General features: G+C 47.6%; 1 protein-coding gene across 3 annotated transcripts in view; it reads right to left on the bottom strand.

The window, feature by feature from the left end:
* GRIK4 (glutamate ionotropic receptor kainate type subunit 4) overlaps positions 1 to 15605 on the bottom strand; it is a 223356-nt gene that overhangs the window by 77125 nt on the left and 130626 nt on the right. For all 3 annotated transcript variants that reach the window (XM_068916506.1, XM_068916508.1, XM_068916507.1), the window contains exon 3: positions 6958 to 7122. In XM_068916506.1, the coding sequence (XP_068772607.1) occupies positions 6958 to 7122 (165 nt within the window). The remainder of the gene's footprint in view (positions 1 to 6957; positions 7123 to 15605) is intronic.

Below are 15605 nucleotides of genomic sequence, written 5' to 3'. Positions count from 1 at the left end.
CCAAGCCCCAGTAACCTCATCTCTGACTCCAAACTATGGTCTCTCTCACTCTTAAAACAGCCCTCTTTGGCCCTGTCTGCTTTGCTCCAGGAACAATGTTAACTGCAGTTTATGGAAGATATAAACACAGCAGTGACCTAGCTTTAAAGCATTATATCGCAGCAAACAAACTTGAATGAATTTCTTCCCTCACCCACTGCAAAGCTTAGTGGTAATAATAAGGATTGCATTATTGTTTTCATTTGTTTTTTTTTTTTTCCTGGCAGTAGTTAATCTTCTGGCTCCATGCCACCAAGGTTAGTAGAACAATAAAAAGACCCCGATAAAATGAAGAAGTTAAATCTCTTCGTTCAAACTTTGCGGTTTAAGCTGCAATCTTTTTTGTCTTTTTAATTCACAGCACAAATTTAGCCAAATGGCACTCCAAGGATTACCCCAGCTGGTGTCACCTCCCCGCTGGAATTCACATCAACCACGTGGTTCAGAAATGCTCCTCCAGAGCAGTTTGCCCAAGCAAAACCTCAAAGAGGCAAGAACCTCTTCATGTCTGAAACTCAGGACGCTGCAAGGGTCTTCTGCAAGACGCTGGGCCGTTGCTTCTTCTGCAGGATCAGGCCACCTGCCTGGCTCAGCGCTGCCACGCTCGCGGCGCCTTTCTAACTGGACAGCAGAAGCCACAGGAACAACAGATACACATCCTTCCTGAGGAAGGAGAATGCCACGGGGCAGGAGCGAGGCACCACAAGTTTTTACTGTGTCCCGGAAAGAGCAATCTCGCAACATTTTCATATGTAAAAACTCGCAAATCACTGTATCAAAAAGCTGAGATTTTGAAGATACTGTCTCTTCAATAGCAAATGGCTGGTTTGTTTCTGAGCACAATCCTAACTTTGGGTCTCTGGCTTACATGTCAGATAAGCATTTGGTTCTAAGAAGTTATGTAGATTCAGCTGCTGGGAAAAGGAGCTAGAAAAATGCAAACTAGAACATATCTTTTGCTGTGAGGGTAATTAATCATTGAAACAGTCATAACTACAGAACACAGCAGGTTTTCTATTAACTTGAAGTCTTTAAATCAAGACTGGACATCAAAAGAGAATGTACTGTGCCTTTTTTTTTTTTTTTAAATACAGTGAGCTACGGCTCAATGTAACGTTCAGCAGGTGAGTGTCTGCAGCCCGTTTTCTGCACAAGATAAAATTAGATGATCAGGGTGGTCATTTCTGGCCTTAGACTCAGCAAGTCTCTACAGCCTCGCAGCTAGAACATGAGGCCAAAAGACTTGGTTTGCGACTCCCGCGAATTGGTTTTACTTCTCTATCGGAGAAACAGGAAAGAAATAAGGACACTCGCACAGTTGACGCTGAGCCCCTAAGTTTAGCTACCTGACTTAGGAAGCCAGTTTATAGTCAGTGGAAGGAGATAGCTACCTCCAACCAATCAGCCAACATTTGTAAGACATGCTTCAGCTTTCAATTGCTCTCGCATGCAGTCTGCCTCTTTTTATTGACTACGTGGGTAGGCTTCCAACTAAAATCTCTCAAGTTAGATGCCTAACAGAGACAGTGCGCACGTGCCTTCTCTCATCCAACAAGCAATGAAGTGGTTTGCTCAATATGATTTTGTGATGTGCTCTGAGAAACCTGAATTTACATGCTGGTTGAAGGCAAAGAATATCACCTGGCCACCACAGTACTAGAAGCTGCAACTTAAAAAAGTAAAAGATCCTAAAGAAACAGAAAGCCGTGCTCAGAAGCCATCCATACTTTGCAACACCAAGATAAAATAATCTTGTATGTATGGAGAATATTGAACACAATTATAGTATCAGCTTTTTTCTTTTAAACGTACGTTTAGCCCAAGTAAGGCATACAAAATTAATCCAGAAACCCTCTGCCCCAAGACCAACTCCACAACCGCTGCTCCCAGCTCCCCACATATTGCCCCCTGCAGTTTTCCTCACTACAGACCTAGAGGAGCTGCTCTTGGAGTTCAGGAAGACTCAATGACTTTCCTTCCCCAAGACCTGGACTTTGCCTTTCTGCTTGGAAAGACGATGGAGGTTTTTTGGTGAGCACCAGCCAAGAACACACCCTAGGCTAACCACCTGCCCCCCTGTGTGAGACTACTAAAGATTTGGGCGGAGGAAGCGCTAACTACTACTTGGAGAAAAGCTCTCTGTTACCAGGTCCCTAGGTACACTAATATCTCTGACTTCTTACAGAAAGTGCCAATGATATGCAAACATCTTCTCTTGGGTTTTTCTTCCTTCTGTGCTCTCACCATCCACCATCTCAGCCTGCCACAGCACTCGAGCGATATTTCTCTGCGGCATCTTCAAAGGAATGCAGCACTTGCTTTTCATCCGTGCTTAAAAATTTACAGGCACTTACACCTCTTCAGTAGTTCCTTTTAAATAAGAGCACCAGCAATTTGAAAACCCTGCACTCTACTTCAGCAGCACTCAGTAGTCCCTCCAGGCTCCACCTGACCCTTTGGTTTTCTGCAGTTCAGCATCAAGGAGGAAGGTGCTGCTTTGGGTCCTGTTTATCCACAGGACGTTGAGACAAAAGTCCCGGGGGAGATCTTCCTGTGCATGCAGGAGAAAGTTTGGCAAACACCTTTCCTCTTGTCTCTGGTAGCCAAGAAGAGAAAGTGGGTTAAGTAGTCATGGCAACAGAGTTGTAACAACTGTCAGAAGAAGGAGAACCAGCTTATCACTCCAAGGGTGAAACATCCAGTGGAAATGAGGAAAATGAATGGAAACAAAGTGGAGATGCCTGAGGCAGAGGCTTACACCATGTTGGCAGTGCTTCTCTTGTAATCCAAGCACATTTCCTATTTCAGAACATTACCTGATGCTGTTAGCCTCTACAGGGAGAAAAGGTTTAACCCTGCTACCATCCTGCATTGTGGATTCACACAAGCACATGCAGGAGCGTAGAAATGTCAGCGCTGAAGCACAAATTCCTCCCTGGAAACTTGCACAGATTTCAGTGGCATTACCGTGTGGATAGCACCAGCAAACCAGAAAACCTCTGATACTAGTGTCACCCCTGCCATACGAGTCTGCTCATAGTTAAACATACAGAAGCCATATAAGCAATACACTGTGCAGGATATATTCTTGCTCCCTGCTCAGCTCTGCCAGCATTGACACAAACTCTCCCTGCCCGAAGCAGGGCTGGGAGCGCTCCAGGGAGAGCATCCCCTGCGGTGCAGAGCACAGCACCTCACCCGCTGCATACAGCTGCCCCCTACAAGGGTCTGAAACAGCAAGCAAAGACGATTCCTGGCTCTAATTGAAAATAAACGAGCCGGGAAGGTATGCAATTGCCTCAACATTTCCATGACCGCAAAACATATCAGAGGATCTTGAACGACAGGGAACGGTCAGGACTCGGCTCTCATGCTAAAAACGCCAAGCGCACGAGCAGAAGGCGTTGGGGAGCGTGCCGCCTGCGGCGCCACCCAGGACCGCTCCCCGAAGCATCCCGCGGGTCCCAAGGGGAACCCGCAACCCGCCCGTTACCCGCTTCGGGCTACCTGACATCCAACAGCAGCACGAAACCGGTGAGACAGTTACCAGCACGTTTGAGCCAACGCTCTCTGAATGGACAGGTCAGGCTCTTGGAAACGTTTGCGGGAATAAATTCAAACTCCTCTAATTGCTCACTCTAACCGCTGACCTGCCCCGAGATGTTTGGATTAGCAGTAGAAAGAGTCTTCGAAGATTCAAACACATAAGACAATCCGAGACAGGGTGATAAGTGGGAAATCTGTCCCCCCCCTGGATCTCAAAGGGAACGAGGTGTTTTAGATAAAGACATGATTAAACAAGGCCTTCAGCTTCTCTGTAAAAGGAGTTGAAACATCAAACACACAGAGAAAACAGGCTTTCCTTATAGTGGCAAAACAGCTCTATCCATATTCTTTCACTAGAAACTCATTTCAAAACACAGTAATTTGCAGATGTTGCTTACAGGAGCAGTCAATGTTTGTCTTCCTTCATATATAAAGCTGAAATGGCAAATCAAGCATGACTGCGATCAAGATCAAATCATTTTTTACCTGCTGTAGAAATGGTGAACTTTGTGCTCCCCTAACACCAAGACGCCTGAATCAGTCAGAAAAAGAAAAAAAAAAAAAAGGAAAATACCTCTACACTAAAATAAAAACTCACAAAGAGTACTTCTTCTCTGAAAACATTAATTTTATATGAAAAATCACTGATGGGATGTAACAACAACATTCCTCACATCAGTCAACTAAACATACTAGCTGTGATATTTAAGAATGATTCAAAGGGCATGAAATTTGAGAATAGTATGTGAGAATAGTATGGTCAGGACTCGCATAGTATGCGAGAATAGTATTTGAGAATAGTATGAGCAGATGTGTAACAGCTTTGCGGTCACAGGTTAAAACATCTAAACTACTTTCATTAATATTGTGTGTGATAACAAGTATCAGTGCTGCGCTAAAGCTGAGAAGGCTGGCATTTGAAAACTATGATAGCTCTGAAATTTAAGTTAAAGGATCCGATTCTCCCCCACTATCAGTATAAACGAAGAGTAAATGCAGTGACATGAATAGCTGAGCCATGTAGAATCCAGATTTTTCTTTTCACGAGAAATATTTCAAGACATTTTTCCCTCTGAAGGCAAATCACATATTGCACAACTTTCTGTGAATTCTCACTTCACCAAAATCAAAACATTTTGCTCTAAATTCTAACTTTTTATATTCTGTGAGTCAAAGTAGACAAAACAAAGAAAATCACCAAGTGACAATTCAAAATGGAAGATTGCCTCTTTCTCTTTTATCTCTTTTCCATTTTCTCCCAAGGCACCACGTTTGCTGAAATCAACACATCCTTACAAAATACTTCATTCTCAACAAATTAGTATTTTTCTGCTTGAAAAACGTTTCAACGACAACAAAAAATTGCGAGTAGCGTTACACGGGCGCAAGCGAAAAGCAATTCAGCTCGAGATCTTTTCCACAGCTCTGCGGTCACGTTGCAATCTGGCCTGTTTCCTGAGAGAAGCGATAGAAACGGTGCCACACAAAGAAGATTTAGAAGAAAGGAAAGAGAACAGAACTAAAAACGCTATTGTTTGTTTCAAAGCTGGGACGCAAAGGGGTAAAGCAAACAAAAGAGGCAATTTCCTAATTTCCTGGGAGGCTTGCGGGGAGATTCGGGATACTTTGCGGGGGGAAAAGCGGGACCGGACCTGGGCACGGGCGCAGAGGCTTTCGCTGTCCCCTGCGCCCGGTGCAGGTGAGCTGGCCCGCGAGCCTGCATCTACCCTCCTGCTGGGCCAGGCGGGCGAAGGCAGCGCGTGCGCAGTCCCCACAGATGGGAAAGGGCAAGAAAAAGCCGGAGACGTGAGGGATCCTAAAAGGCGGAGAACCGTTTCACACGCTCCCTGCGAAGCGGCGCGCGAGGGTTTTAATCTAAGCTGCTTCATGGGCGACGGGCTGCATAAATAGACGCTCAGGTAGTTGCTGAAACGCGCTCTGCTAGCTGAACGCTTCTGCTAGCGGCGCGCATGGCAACTCGGGAAAGGCAGCCGCGACCTGCTGCTCTCGCAGCGTCCGGTCGGCAAGTTACCGGGGAGCCGCTGCCGAGCGGCGCCGAGCACCAGGGTGCCCCATCCCTGCCCGGGACGTACAAGCGCTCAGCGCCGTGCAGAACGAAGGCCAAAGCTACGGAAAAAAACCCAGCCCGCGTATAAACGCAACATACTTCCGCAGCTTTGCGGTGCCCTCCGGATTACACAGACTAGGAAGCAAGAGCCACCGGGAAACTAGCCCAAAATCCCTGTTATTTAAAGCGATTTCTCCAGCTTTTTCAAGCCAACCTGCAAAAAAAAACCCTCATAACCCTCCTCTGAATTGTAAAGGTTGTCTTAAACCCTACTCTAAAGGGAAGTTATCCTATTGCAAAGGATTTTTCCCACTGCTACAAAGAAACCGTGGCTCCCGAGAGGTCTGCGAGACACCGACAATCGAGGTTTTTTTTAATTCATAAGCACATGGCCTGACATATTGGGCATCTAAAGGAACACCTATACTAGAAATCTGTTTGCACTGAAGGAATTTAAAGCAGCACAGAACGTGTATTGCTCTTTCAAAAATAGCTCATTTTAACGCACGTGATTTTAAACAGGACTCGAAAGCTCCACTTTGTGTGGACGAATCGGCTGGCAACCTAAAGCCCCGAAAGAGCTATCGTGTTTGCCGACGCACGGCGTTCAGTGGGGTTTTAAAAATAAGGTAATCCCACCGAACTTGCGGCCGGCGTCTGCCGCCTGCAGACCGCGAAGCGCTGCACAAAGGAGCGTTACCCTCCTCCACCGTCCCCTCCGTTTACCGAGGGGCACCTGCAAGGAAGTCATTGCTCCCAAGCCACTCGACTGAGCGGTGGCAAAACCTCCCGCGGGACCAGGATCTCCTCACTGCACGACGCCTCGCTACCGCTCAGGCGAAGAGCCGACAGCGCCGCTCGCTCCCCGAGCCCAAAGGCGCCCTGCTGCCGGCGGGCTCCGCTCGCAAAAAAGGGTGGCCGGCACCGAACCGGAGTAGGCAGCGTGCAAGCCCCCCCTTTGTCTGAACGTAGCCCGAATGCCGCTAGAGGTCTCACGAACCACTGGAAGGGACGCGGCTCTGGTCCTCCACGCAGCAGATGGGTCCCAGGAGGCCAGCAGCAAACCCTATAGCACGCTCGGGCAGCCAGGCCAGACCTAGGTCTTCTAGGCGCACGCTCTAGGCTAACGCACGTGTTGATCTTTCCAGCGCTGGCAGAGGAGCAGAGCGGTGCTTTTTACCCTGCTTATCCCCCAAGGAGCATAAGAAAATTATTGCTGGAGCAAGTACAGAGCACTGGACACCTGCAGGGAGCCTGCAGAGAGAAGAGCTTGGGACGGCTCACCTGCGCAGAGCGGGACTTACTGGTTTCCGCTGTCTCATATTCGCTGTCTCGCAGCAGCTCAAAGATGTCCACCTCCACTTTGGCTTTGCCCGCTCTCTCCGGCGCGCGGTTGATGCGGTTCTTCGCCAGGGTAATGGACAGCCTCTCCCCTCTGCTGCACTCCATCGGGTCATCCAGAACGGCAGCTAGGGAGAGCAGGGCAGAAAGGACAGCCATCAGGTCTGGTCTCGCCTGCCGGCCGCAGCACCGGGGCCGCGGCTGAGGCTGGCTGGCCAGGGGCCAGCGTGCCTGGCAGCCACCACCGAGGAGGAGGCGGAGGCGGCGGCGGCTGCAGGTCTCAGCGCTGGCCCCGGCTCGGCAGACCAACCCCTCCCAAGCGAGCCCCAGCACCCTCTCAAGCTCGCCATCGCCTCGCGCGCAGCTGCCGCGCTGGCATTTCTGCTCCTGGCAGAGTTATTGTTAGCGCGTCCTTCCTCCCACGCTCGGCCTTTCCGTCTGCTTCGCCCACCTCCCAGGTCTCGCCAGACGCGTCGGCGGCGAGATCGCTGCAGCAGAGGCTTCGTTACCTGCCTGCTGCTTGTAGCACGACGAGGCTCCCCGCTTCGCGGGGGTCCCTGGCGCTCCCGAGCGCCCATCGCAGGGCTGGCGTCAGCCCGCCCGGCTGCCTGCGGCGGGACTTCCCAAACGGCCCGGATCTGGCCAACGGGCTACTGGCGGGATGCACGAAACAACGTCCCCAAATACCCTCCGCTCGTTCATTCGACGAAACATTTGCACAGTGCCGAAGCAGCAGATCCGTTCTCTTAGCGGGAATATTTCAGGAAGCGAGTGGGCAGCAGTGGGTGGGAAGGGACAAATATTTTTCAAACAGAAAGCACTTGACTCTTGAACTCGGCTCCTGGGCCTGCCCACTCAAATCTGTGTTAAGCAGAGGGAGATAATGTGGGGCATTACTTTTATTTTTATTTTCCTGATAGAATGCAAAAAAGAAGTTGGAGTTAGGCATTAATCATAGTGTTTCTTTATGAGCTGGCAGAACTTCTGCACCCTGGTAGGCTTATCCTTGCTAATACAAGATCTCCTTCCAGCATGCAGCTATTCAATCTTATCTGGGGAGGGAGAGCGTTGGTTTTTGTTGTGTTTATTAGAGAGGCACCAATGCTTATCTTCCCTTTCCCAAAGCACTTCGAAGGGAGCGACGCCACTCAAAAGAACTGCTCCGGTGTAAACCAAGCCCAGCTCAAAGCTGAATCAGGCCCTGCACTGTGCAGGTTGGCAAGGCAGAGATTAGTGGGGCTTTGTTGGGTTACGTGTCAGGGAAATATGGAACTAACTACAGCAGCTGGGTGCCTTGTTACCTTGTTAAAGCTTTGAAAGGAAGCATTTTTCTGCAGAAGCTTTTTTTTTTTTTTTTTTTTTTTTTTAAAGACAGGGAGAGACAGAATAAAACATGTAGATCGACTGACAGCTCAAATAGAGCAAACTGGCTATTACCTGGAGGTATAGTGTCTCCGTAAGACCAAGGGGTGGGGGCAGAGACCAAGCACAGACGTATTTTGAAGATGCAGTTAACCAAGACCAAAGTTAGAGGAAGTAATCAGCAAAGAAAAGAAAGAAAAAATAGAAGCAATCGCTAGCTGTGACCAAAGCCTCCCTGACAATCACCCAGCTGGTATTCCTGTCTCCACCACAGCAACCACACTGTTCAGCAGACCCTCGGTCCATCCCGACTGCTAGCTTTCTCTTTTCTCTGAGCTCATTCAGCACATGGCAAAACTCCTGAAACTCCAGGGCAGGCAGCTGTGCTGCCATCTGACCTCAAGGCACACGTCTTCCTTATCCCCGCAGAGTGGGTGGCTGTCATGTGTTTTGAACCATGAAGGGTTTTCTGTCCCTAGGGGAATCTGGGCTTGGCTGCTGGACATGCAGACAGCCAGCGAAGCCACTTGCTGGATGGGGGACTCTGCCAATTAGCTAATCCTGTTCTAATGAGTCCACAAGGATGCCAGGCTTCCAAGGAGGTGTGCTGGTGCAGGCGTGACTGATGGTCTCCCGATCACCAGTGACACCACCGTGAGGGGCAGCTCTTGTTACAAAGCCAAAAATCCTAGCAGATTTCCTTCAGACTGAAAACCCTGTTGAGTGTCAGGCCATGAACCCAAGGACTCCCATTTTGGTCTCTATCACCTGCTGCCCATATCTCAGTCCTTCACTCGCCCAGGTTCACAGCGAAGCTGTGCCTGGCTTGGGGTTGCTGAAGTAGGAGAAATGCTGCGATCTTGTGCTGTAGCCGATAACCCTTCCTTGGAGGAAAGCTAGCGCCCCGAAGGTCCTTGCCATGCATGGGCATCAGTCACCCACCTCTGCCACCAACACAGGGAGCTTCTGACACTTCCCATCCCCATGACAAAACCTGCTCCTCTTGCCTTTGCTTTCCTATCCCCTGAGGCTTACTTCGAACCAACTCCAAAGCTCAAAGCACAGACCAGTTCCATCAAACCATCTGCACACTCCATTTCAGGGCTCTTTTCTCAGCCTCTCTTGGCTCAGCACGGTGGGATCTTCCCTCCCGGGACACAGCTCTAGACCTGCCTCTCTCTCCCACAGGCTCAGCAACCGGGTATTCACAGTTCAGGCTGGCCTGGCAGGAGCATTTAAAAATCAAGCCCCCAAATAGTCCTTAGGATCTAATATTTCATTTCACTCATGGTCACTACTTTAGAAGGCACCAAGCTTCCCATTGCTCCATCGGAAAAGGATATACTGGAGGCAGATGAGGATCCTCATGGGTGAGCACACAGAACTCCCAATATATGTAATGGCAATAGTACACAAGCTTATAGGGAAAGCTGGAGAAGCCATTCACTTTCCCATTATGCTTACTCGTGTGCTCCTCCTGCCTTCCTCTAACACCCCAGAACTGTGGTCACTCTCGCACCACGAAAACTGCTAAGACAAAAGAGCACAGGGAAAAAAACTTCTCTGTCTAACTCTAGATTTATGCACAGGCATACCTACACATACACACACACACAGGTGAACTGTTCTAATGAGAAACACTCCAGCCTGGCACCCTCACTGCAATCTTGCTATGCTAAGACATGATATAATAAAAAAGTTTTAGCAACTTGGTTATTAATAACATGTACCTGGAGTATTTGGACAGCTGACAAACAAATCATCTTTGTACAAAGGGTTGTTTTTTCCCCTTTTCTCCCTAACTCTTCTTTTTGCAGGTTAGCATCTGACTAACAGCGTCTGCTAGGAAATCCAGGCAGGATCTTACCACACCTGTACGTAGGAGGGCAAGGAGAAGTCAAGGCAGACGGGCAGTGGCAACAGGAAAAGCTGTCTGCCATTCGGAGACAGGTATTTAGCTCGATTCTAAGGACAGGCATCTAAAAAACTGATTTCCAATCAACCCTGTATTTTATATAACTTAAGGGCTATCAAGAAATTTGCCTTGTGCACTGTTTGTGAATAAGAAAATAAACCACACAGAAAAGATATCAAATCCACTGGTTAGGCAAAGGCGGTCCAGGCTAACGTGATGTACCAGGAGCGTGCTCCGTAGCCAGGGACAGCCTGCTGGCTGGTGGCCAGGAGCTCACAGCAAACGGACCTCAAACTCTTTAACCCCTTTAAGCGGATTGATTGCAATCACCTGACCAGAGCATCTGATACAGCTACTATATATCCACCACAGAAAGGCATTATCAGTGCCAGACAACTAGCTGGGCATGGGGAAGGCACAGGATAGCGTGCATATGCACGCATACGTGCAGACGTATAGCTGGACAGCTATACCTAAAGGGATGCGCACATTTGGGGCTACACGTACCAACCCACTCAGGAACCTTCTCTTCCCGTTTTTTCCCCAGTTTTAAGAGAGGTAAACTGAACTAAGTACTGATAAGGAAACACACAGCCATGCTTCTTGTAAGATACGCACAGATGTCTTGGCGCACAGTCCCAGTCCTTCAGGTAGCTCCTCTAACACGCAAGCACCATCCTTACCTGCAAAGCTAGGACAGTTAATCTCATTATGCAAGCAAAAAGGTTGCGCTCTCCTCTAAGGCCAGGAGCTTGGATCACAGGGTTTTGTGGTTTGTTTTGTTTTTGTTTTTTTATTTTTGGAAGCTGATATGGCTGGAGGCTACTCTTAATCACAAAGGAGCCAGGAGAGAAACAAGCCCCAGCAAGCAGCTTGCACATCAACTCCCTGGATTCTCTAGGAAAGCAGCAGCAGCAAAGGAAGACAGAGTCCCAAACAAGCCCCACTTCCTCAGCAAAGCTTCAAGCCCCCAAAATGGCTTGAGGCTTCAGTACGAGCTTTGTGCTGTGGCTCTCCTTCCGGGAGGGAGTAGAGCAACATGCTGAATCTGATGAACACCCAAAAATACTTCTTAAATTCCAGATGCTGACACATCAAAATGAAAGGTCAGTGGTGGGGAGTATATTTCAGCTTTCTTAGATCTATTATTTTGCAGTTAAAGCTTCAAAATCATTAAACTAGACGTTTTCAAGAATATTCAATTCTTCAGTTGTCAGTTTTGAAACAAAATTCACTTCAATTAACATACCGTTAGAGTAATTTCAAAAATAAGGAGTTGAGACTGAAACATTTAAAATAATTACCTCAGGTCACCTAGGCACAAACATTTGCAGAACGATTTTTTTCCCCCTCTATTCAAGATGTTTTTTTTATTTTTCTTTTTGGAAATCTTGAAAACTTTCCTATACCTGAAGAAAGAAAAACAAAAAACCTTCCCTGCTCCGCTCTGATTGCAACTTAACTTTGCAGCTAGCTTCGGGAGCAAATACCGAAGTGCTCTGAAGTGCTGCTTAAAAATAAAATAAAAAGTCACCAATATGCTATTACTCTGAGATGAAAAAGGAAGTGGAAAGAGCCCAGAACCAAGCAGCAAGTTTCAGAACAGCAAGTCAGGCTGAAACGAGAGCAACAAAAGCAGCCGCTCAGTCCTAGGCAGGCAAGGGGGAGCCGGGGGGGGGGGTGATTTAGCCTCCCTGATAGCAGCAACAGCAATGGGGCCCTCACCTCTGTCCTGGTCCTTTACTGTGATACATCCGCTCAAGTGGGAACGGGTACTTGCTGTCCCTCTGCTAACGCGCCGAGCGGAAACCACCCCAACCTCGTGCCCACCAGGCTTGCAGACACCACAAGCTCTGCTTCAGCTGCCCAGCAAGCTGCAGCCACCCCACTGGGGGCCAAGCCCTGGCTGGAAGCCACGGGCACTTGGCACCTCAGCTTGACAAGCAGGAAGAGACCGTCAGCATCCCAGTTTTTTAGTCACCCTTGCTTCGAATTGCAGCCACCTTCAAATCCATTGCAGTAGAAGGGAAAAAGTATGCAGATCATCTCTCCCTGCAACCACAAGCCCCCACAGAGATGTGAGTGAAAGGGAAATTTGGGTTACTTTTCACATATGACACAGGGGACACAGCCAGACAGCTTGAATCCCATGATGGAGGTGGTGGTGGCACTCATATAAGCCAGCCACTAATCAAACTGCATTCCAGCTTCCCATCTTCCTGCAGGGCTCGCAGTAGAACCCACACAAAATTTGTCTGCTTGCATTTTGGGAGACTAGTTGGTTTTGCCAAATATTAAACCGGTCCATAGAATGGCCTGGGTAATGAGGCTGAACTAATCTTTATTTATTATAGCGAGTGGATGAAAAAAGGTCATTTAATGTTTAAAAAAAAGTTGATTTTAAAACTTTATGTCTTGGGATGCCATGCCAACGCTCATCTAACAGCAGCATCATTAAGTATGAACTAAAATCTTTATTTAAATTCCCTTTCATCTATTCCTGTCTATTAAATATGTGAAGATGCATCAAGTAAATCTTTAATCCTGAAAACTTACAGCAAAGTCTTTGAACTTTGTTAGCCTCAGAAATCACTTCTCTCTTCCCCATCATAATAAACGTCTCCAGTTTAGAACACCCTCTCTACGAATCATGGGGAAAACCCTTCAGAGGTAGTCAGGAGCACCTGGGTCTGCGATGCCCCATTCAACACCATTAAAACTTCGCAGGGACTAAGACTCAAACAACTTCAAGGGACATCAACAGGAGAGCAGACACTGAGCATTTCTCAAGAGCTGGTTGGAAACATCTTTTCCCATGGGACATGCTGATCTTAATAGGTAAACATTCCTTTTATGCAAATGTATTTTTTAAACTCAATACGCCCAAATTTTCCCAACAACTAGCACAGAAAGCACAGCCCCAAGGGGCTACAAACCAAAAGAGTTTATCCATTGGGATATTCATTGAAAGTAGTTTGGTTACAGCTGCTCAAAATTTGAGCAACAAGTGACTTTTCAGTTGTAAACGTCCATCAAACATAAATCTCAAACTAAGCTCTCAGAGTTAACGATTTGACAGCAAGAACTACAAAAAGACATTTGCAAAACACCAGGCTACTGGTAGCCAAAGAAATGCTAAATGACATGACAGCCGTCCCTCCCCTGAGGGAAAGAGAAATTCATTCATTGCTTTCCTATAGGAAATCCCCTCTGTGATTTCTCCGGCCCCAGAAGCACGCAAACGCAATGGGGAAGGCAAGGCAGGGATCAGGGGTCACTGAAGAGACGAGTGTTTCTGTGCAAGTCCGTGTGCGTGCATGTGTGCGTTAGTACCCAGCTGGCCTACGCCATGCCATACCGCAAGTCACTCTGTAAGACAGATTGCCTTCGCACCGAGGGAAAAGGCTGGTGTACTGACATTCGGCTGCAGTATTTTCACTCCGCTCAAGCAGAGCGGAGCTACAGCAGCACGAAAGGCAGCTACTTGAAAGTCTTCTGCCTTTTCTCCTCTTACCCTGAAGAAACCTCTGTGGGAGGAGGAAGGTCATTCCTCCCCGAACAGTTCAATCCTCCTCCTATTTTCTGGAAGAGCTGACAAGGGGGGGGACAGGCAGCGCTGTCAGCTTGCGTGTTTTTAGCAGCGTAGACAGCTGTCTTCCTGGAACGGGGCTGAGACGGAGCAACCCATCCTATTAAACGCACCGGAGAACACTAAAATTCAATCATTTTTCCATCCTCAGCTGGGTTTCAACCTGCGCTAAAAAAGCGAGAAGTCTCCTTTCTCCCACTCCCCCGAGGGACGTGGCTCCCCAGAGCGCTACCCCCACCAGCCAGGGTCAGCACACAGGCACTCCGACCAGCCTAGCACGATTGCGTGTTTTATTACCTATCACTACTTCATCCATAATCCAACCAGCATCTAATGAAGTAGCTTTTTTTACAACAATAACAGGGAACAGATGTTACTGGGAGGTTTATATACTGCACAATAAACAGTGTTCAGCTGACCTTTCCCTATTAAGTTTATTAAGTCTATCAACTTTCCTCAGATGCTCTTCGTATCATTGAGATGTAAAGCCATACTCAAAAACACAACTGCCATCTCTAGTCTGGTGGCTTGAACGTGCAGATTTTAAAAAAAACGTTAGCTTAGTGAACAGAAGATATTTCACCTTCCATAATCTGTCCCTCCAAGTTAAAAAGATATGAAGCCACCCATAATATCACACCTCTGACAGGTAAGGTCACACTTACGACCTCTTCTAATTTATACTGTAAAGATACTCCCCAGATCCCGTATGTTCCCAAGGCAAACAGACTCTCAAATTAAAAACCGTAACTCAAGTTCAACCAGATTTAGGAACTCACATAGAAGAGCTAATACCTAGCGCTTGAACTGACCTGTCCTCATTCTCAAAACCCTTCATATCAAAGACATCCCACAAAAACATACCGTTCCTCAAAGCGCAAACGTCCTGCTAAGACACAGCAGCCACAGCAGATGTCCTAGGATCGAGGGCAATTGCCCCGAGCCCTCCCCTGCCTCCTGCCCGCTGCTCTCCCACCGGCTGCACTACCATTAGCATCAGGGACCCACCTGTAACACCTCCTGACTTCATTCACTCCAAACTAGCTCAGAAACAAGAGTAACTAGTTTCACCTGCAGCGGGCAGTTGATTAAAAAAGGCTGCAAAGTTATTTTGCAGCTTTCCCCTCTGTCGGATTCAGTATCAACCCTCAGGCTGTCAATACAGTAAACTATAAGAACTTTGCCAACTTCCTCATTACGGGGCTGTCAAGTATAGCTCTGGTGGAGAAACAGGTGGGATTGTGTTTCCATCATCATCTCTGAAGTGCTGCTTAAAAATAAAATAAAAAGTCACCAATATGCTATTACTCTGAGATGAAAAAGGATCTCATCAAGGGGAAAAAAAAAACCCAACCCTAAAAACGTAAACTCTCCCCTTCATAGACAAAGAGATTTGATAATGTTTGTCTGATCAGTGTAGCAGAGGGCTATTTATTGCTCTTGGCCAACATCTGAAATCTGCATTTAAATGGAGCTTCCCTCTCATTTCTGCTATCCTGGGAGCGAATTCAGGAGAGAAAGAGAAGGGGAGGCGTGACAAAAACAGCTCAGGGCTTTCGTTTCTGTTGCTTAAAACGCAACCTTCTCTTTCCTCTTCTTTAACAATTGCTTTGTGTACATAAAATCAAATCAAAATAACACGCCCTAAGATGGGGAGTTTCCAGGAAGACAGACAGTTGTGTTGCAGTACTCCTCCGTCCTCTCCAAGTCTGCAAGACGACAACCTGTCGGTCCTACTGCACAGA

Source organism: Struthio camelus, chromosome 22 (assembly GCF_040807025.1).
Source record: "Struthio camelus isolate bStrCam1 chromosome 22, bStrCam1.hap1, whole genome shotgun sequence".
NCBI lineage: Eukaryota > Metazoa > Chordata > Aves > Struthioniformes > Struthionidae > Struthio > Struthio camelus.
The sequence above is the reverse complement of the archived record's forward strand: the minus strand, read 5'-3'. Positions and strand labels throughout refer to the sequence as shown.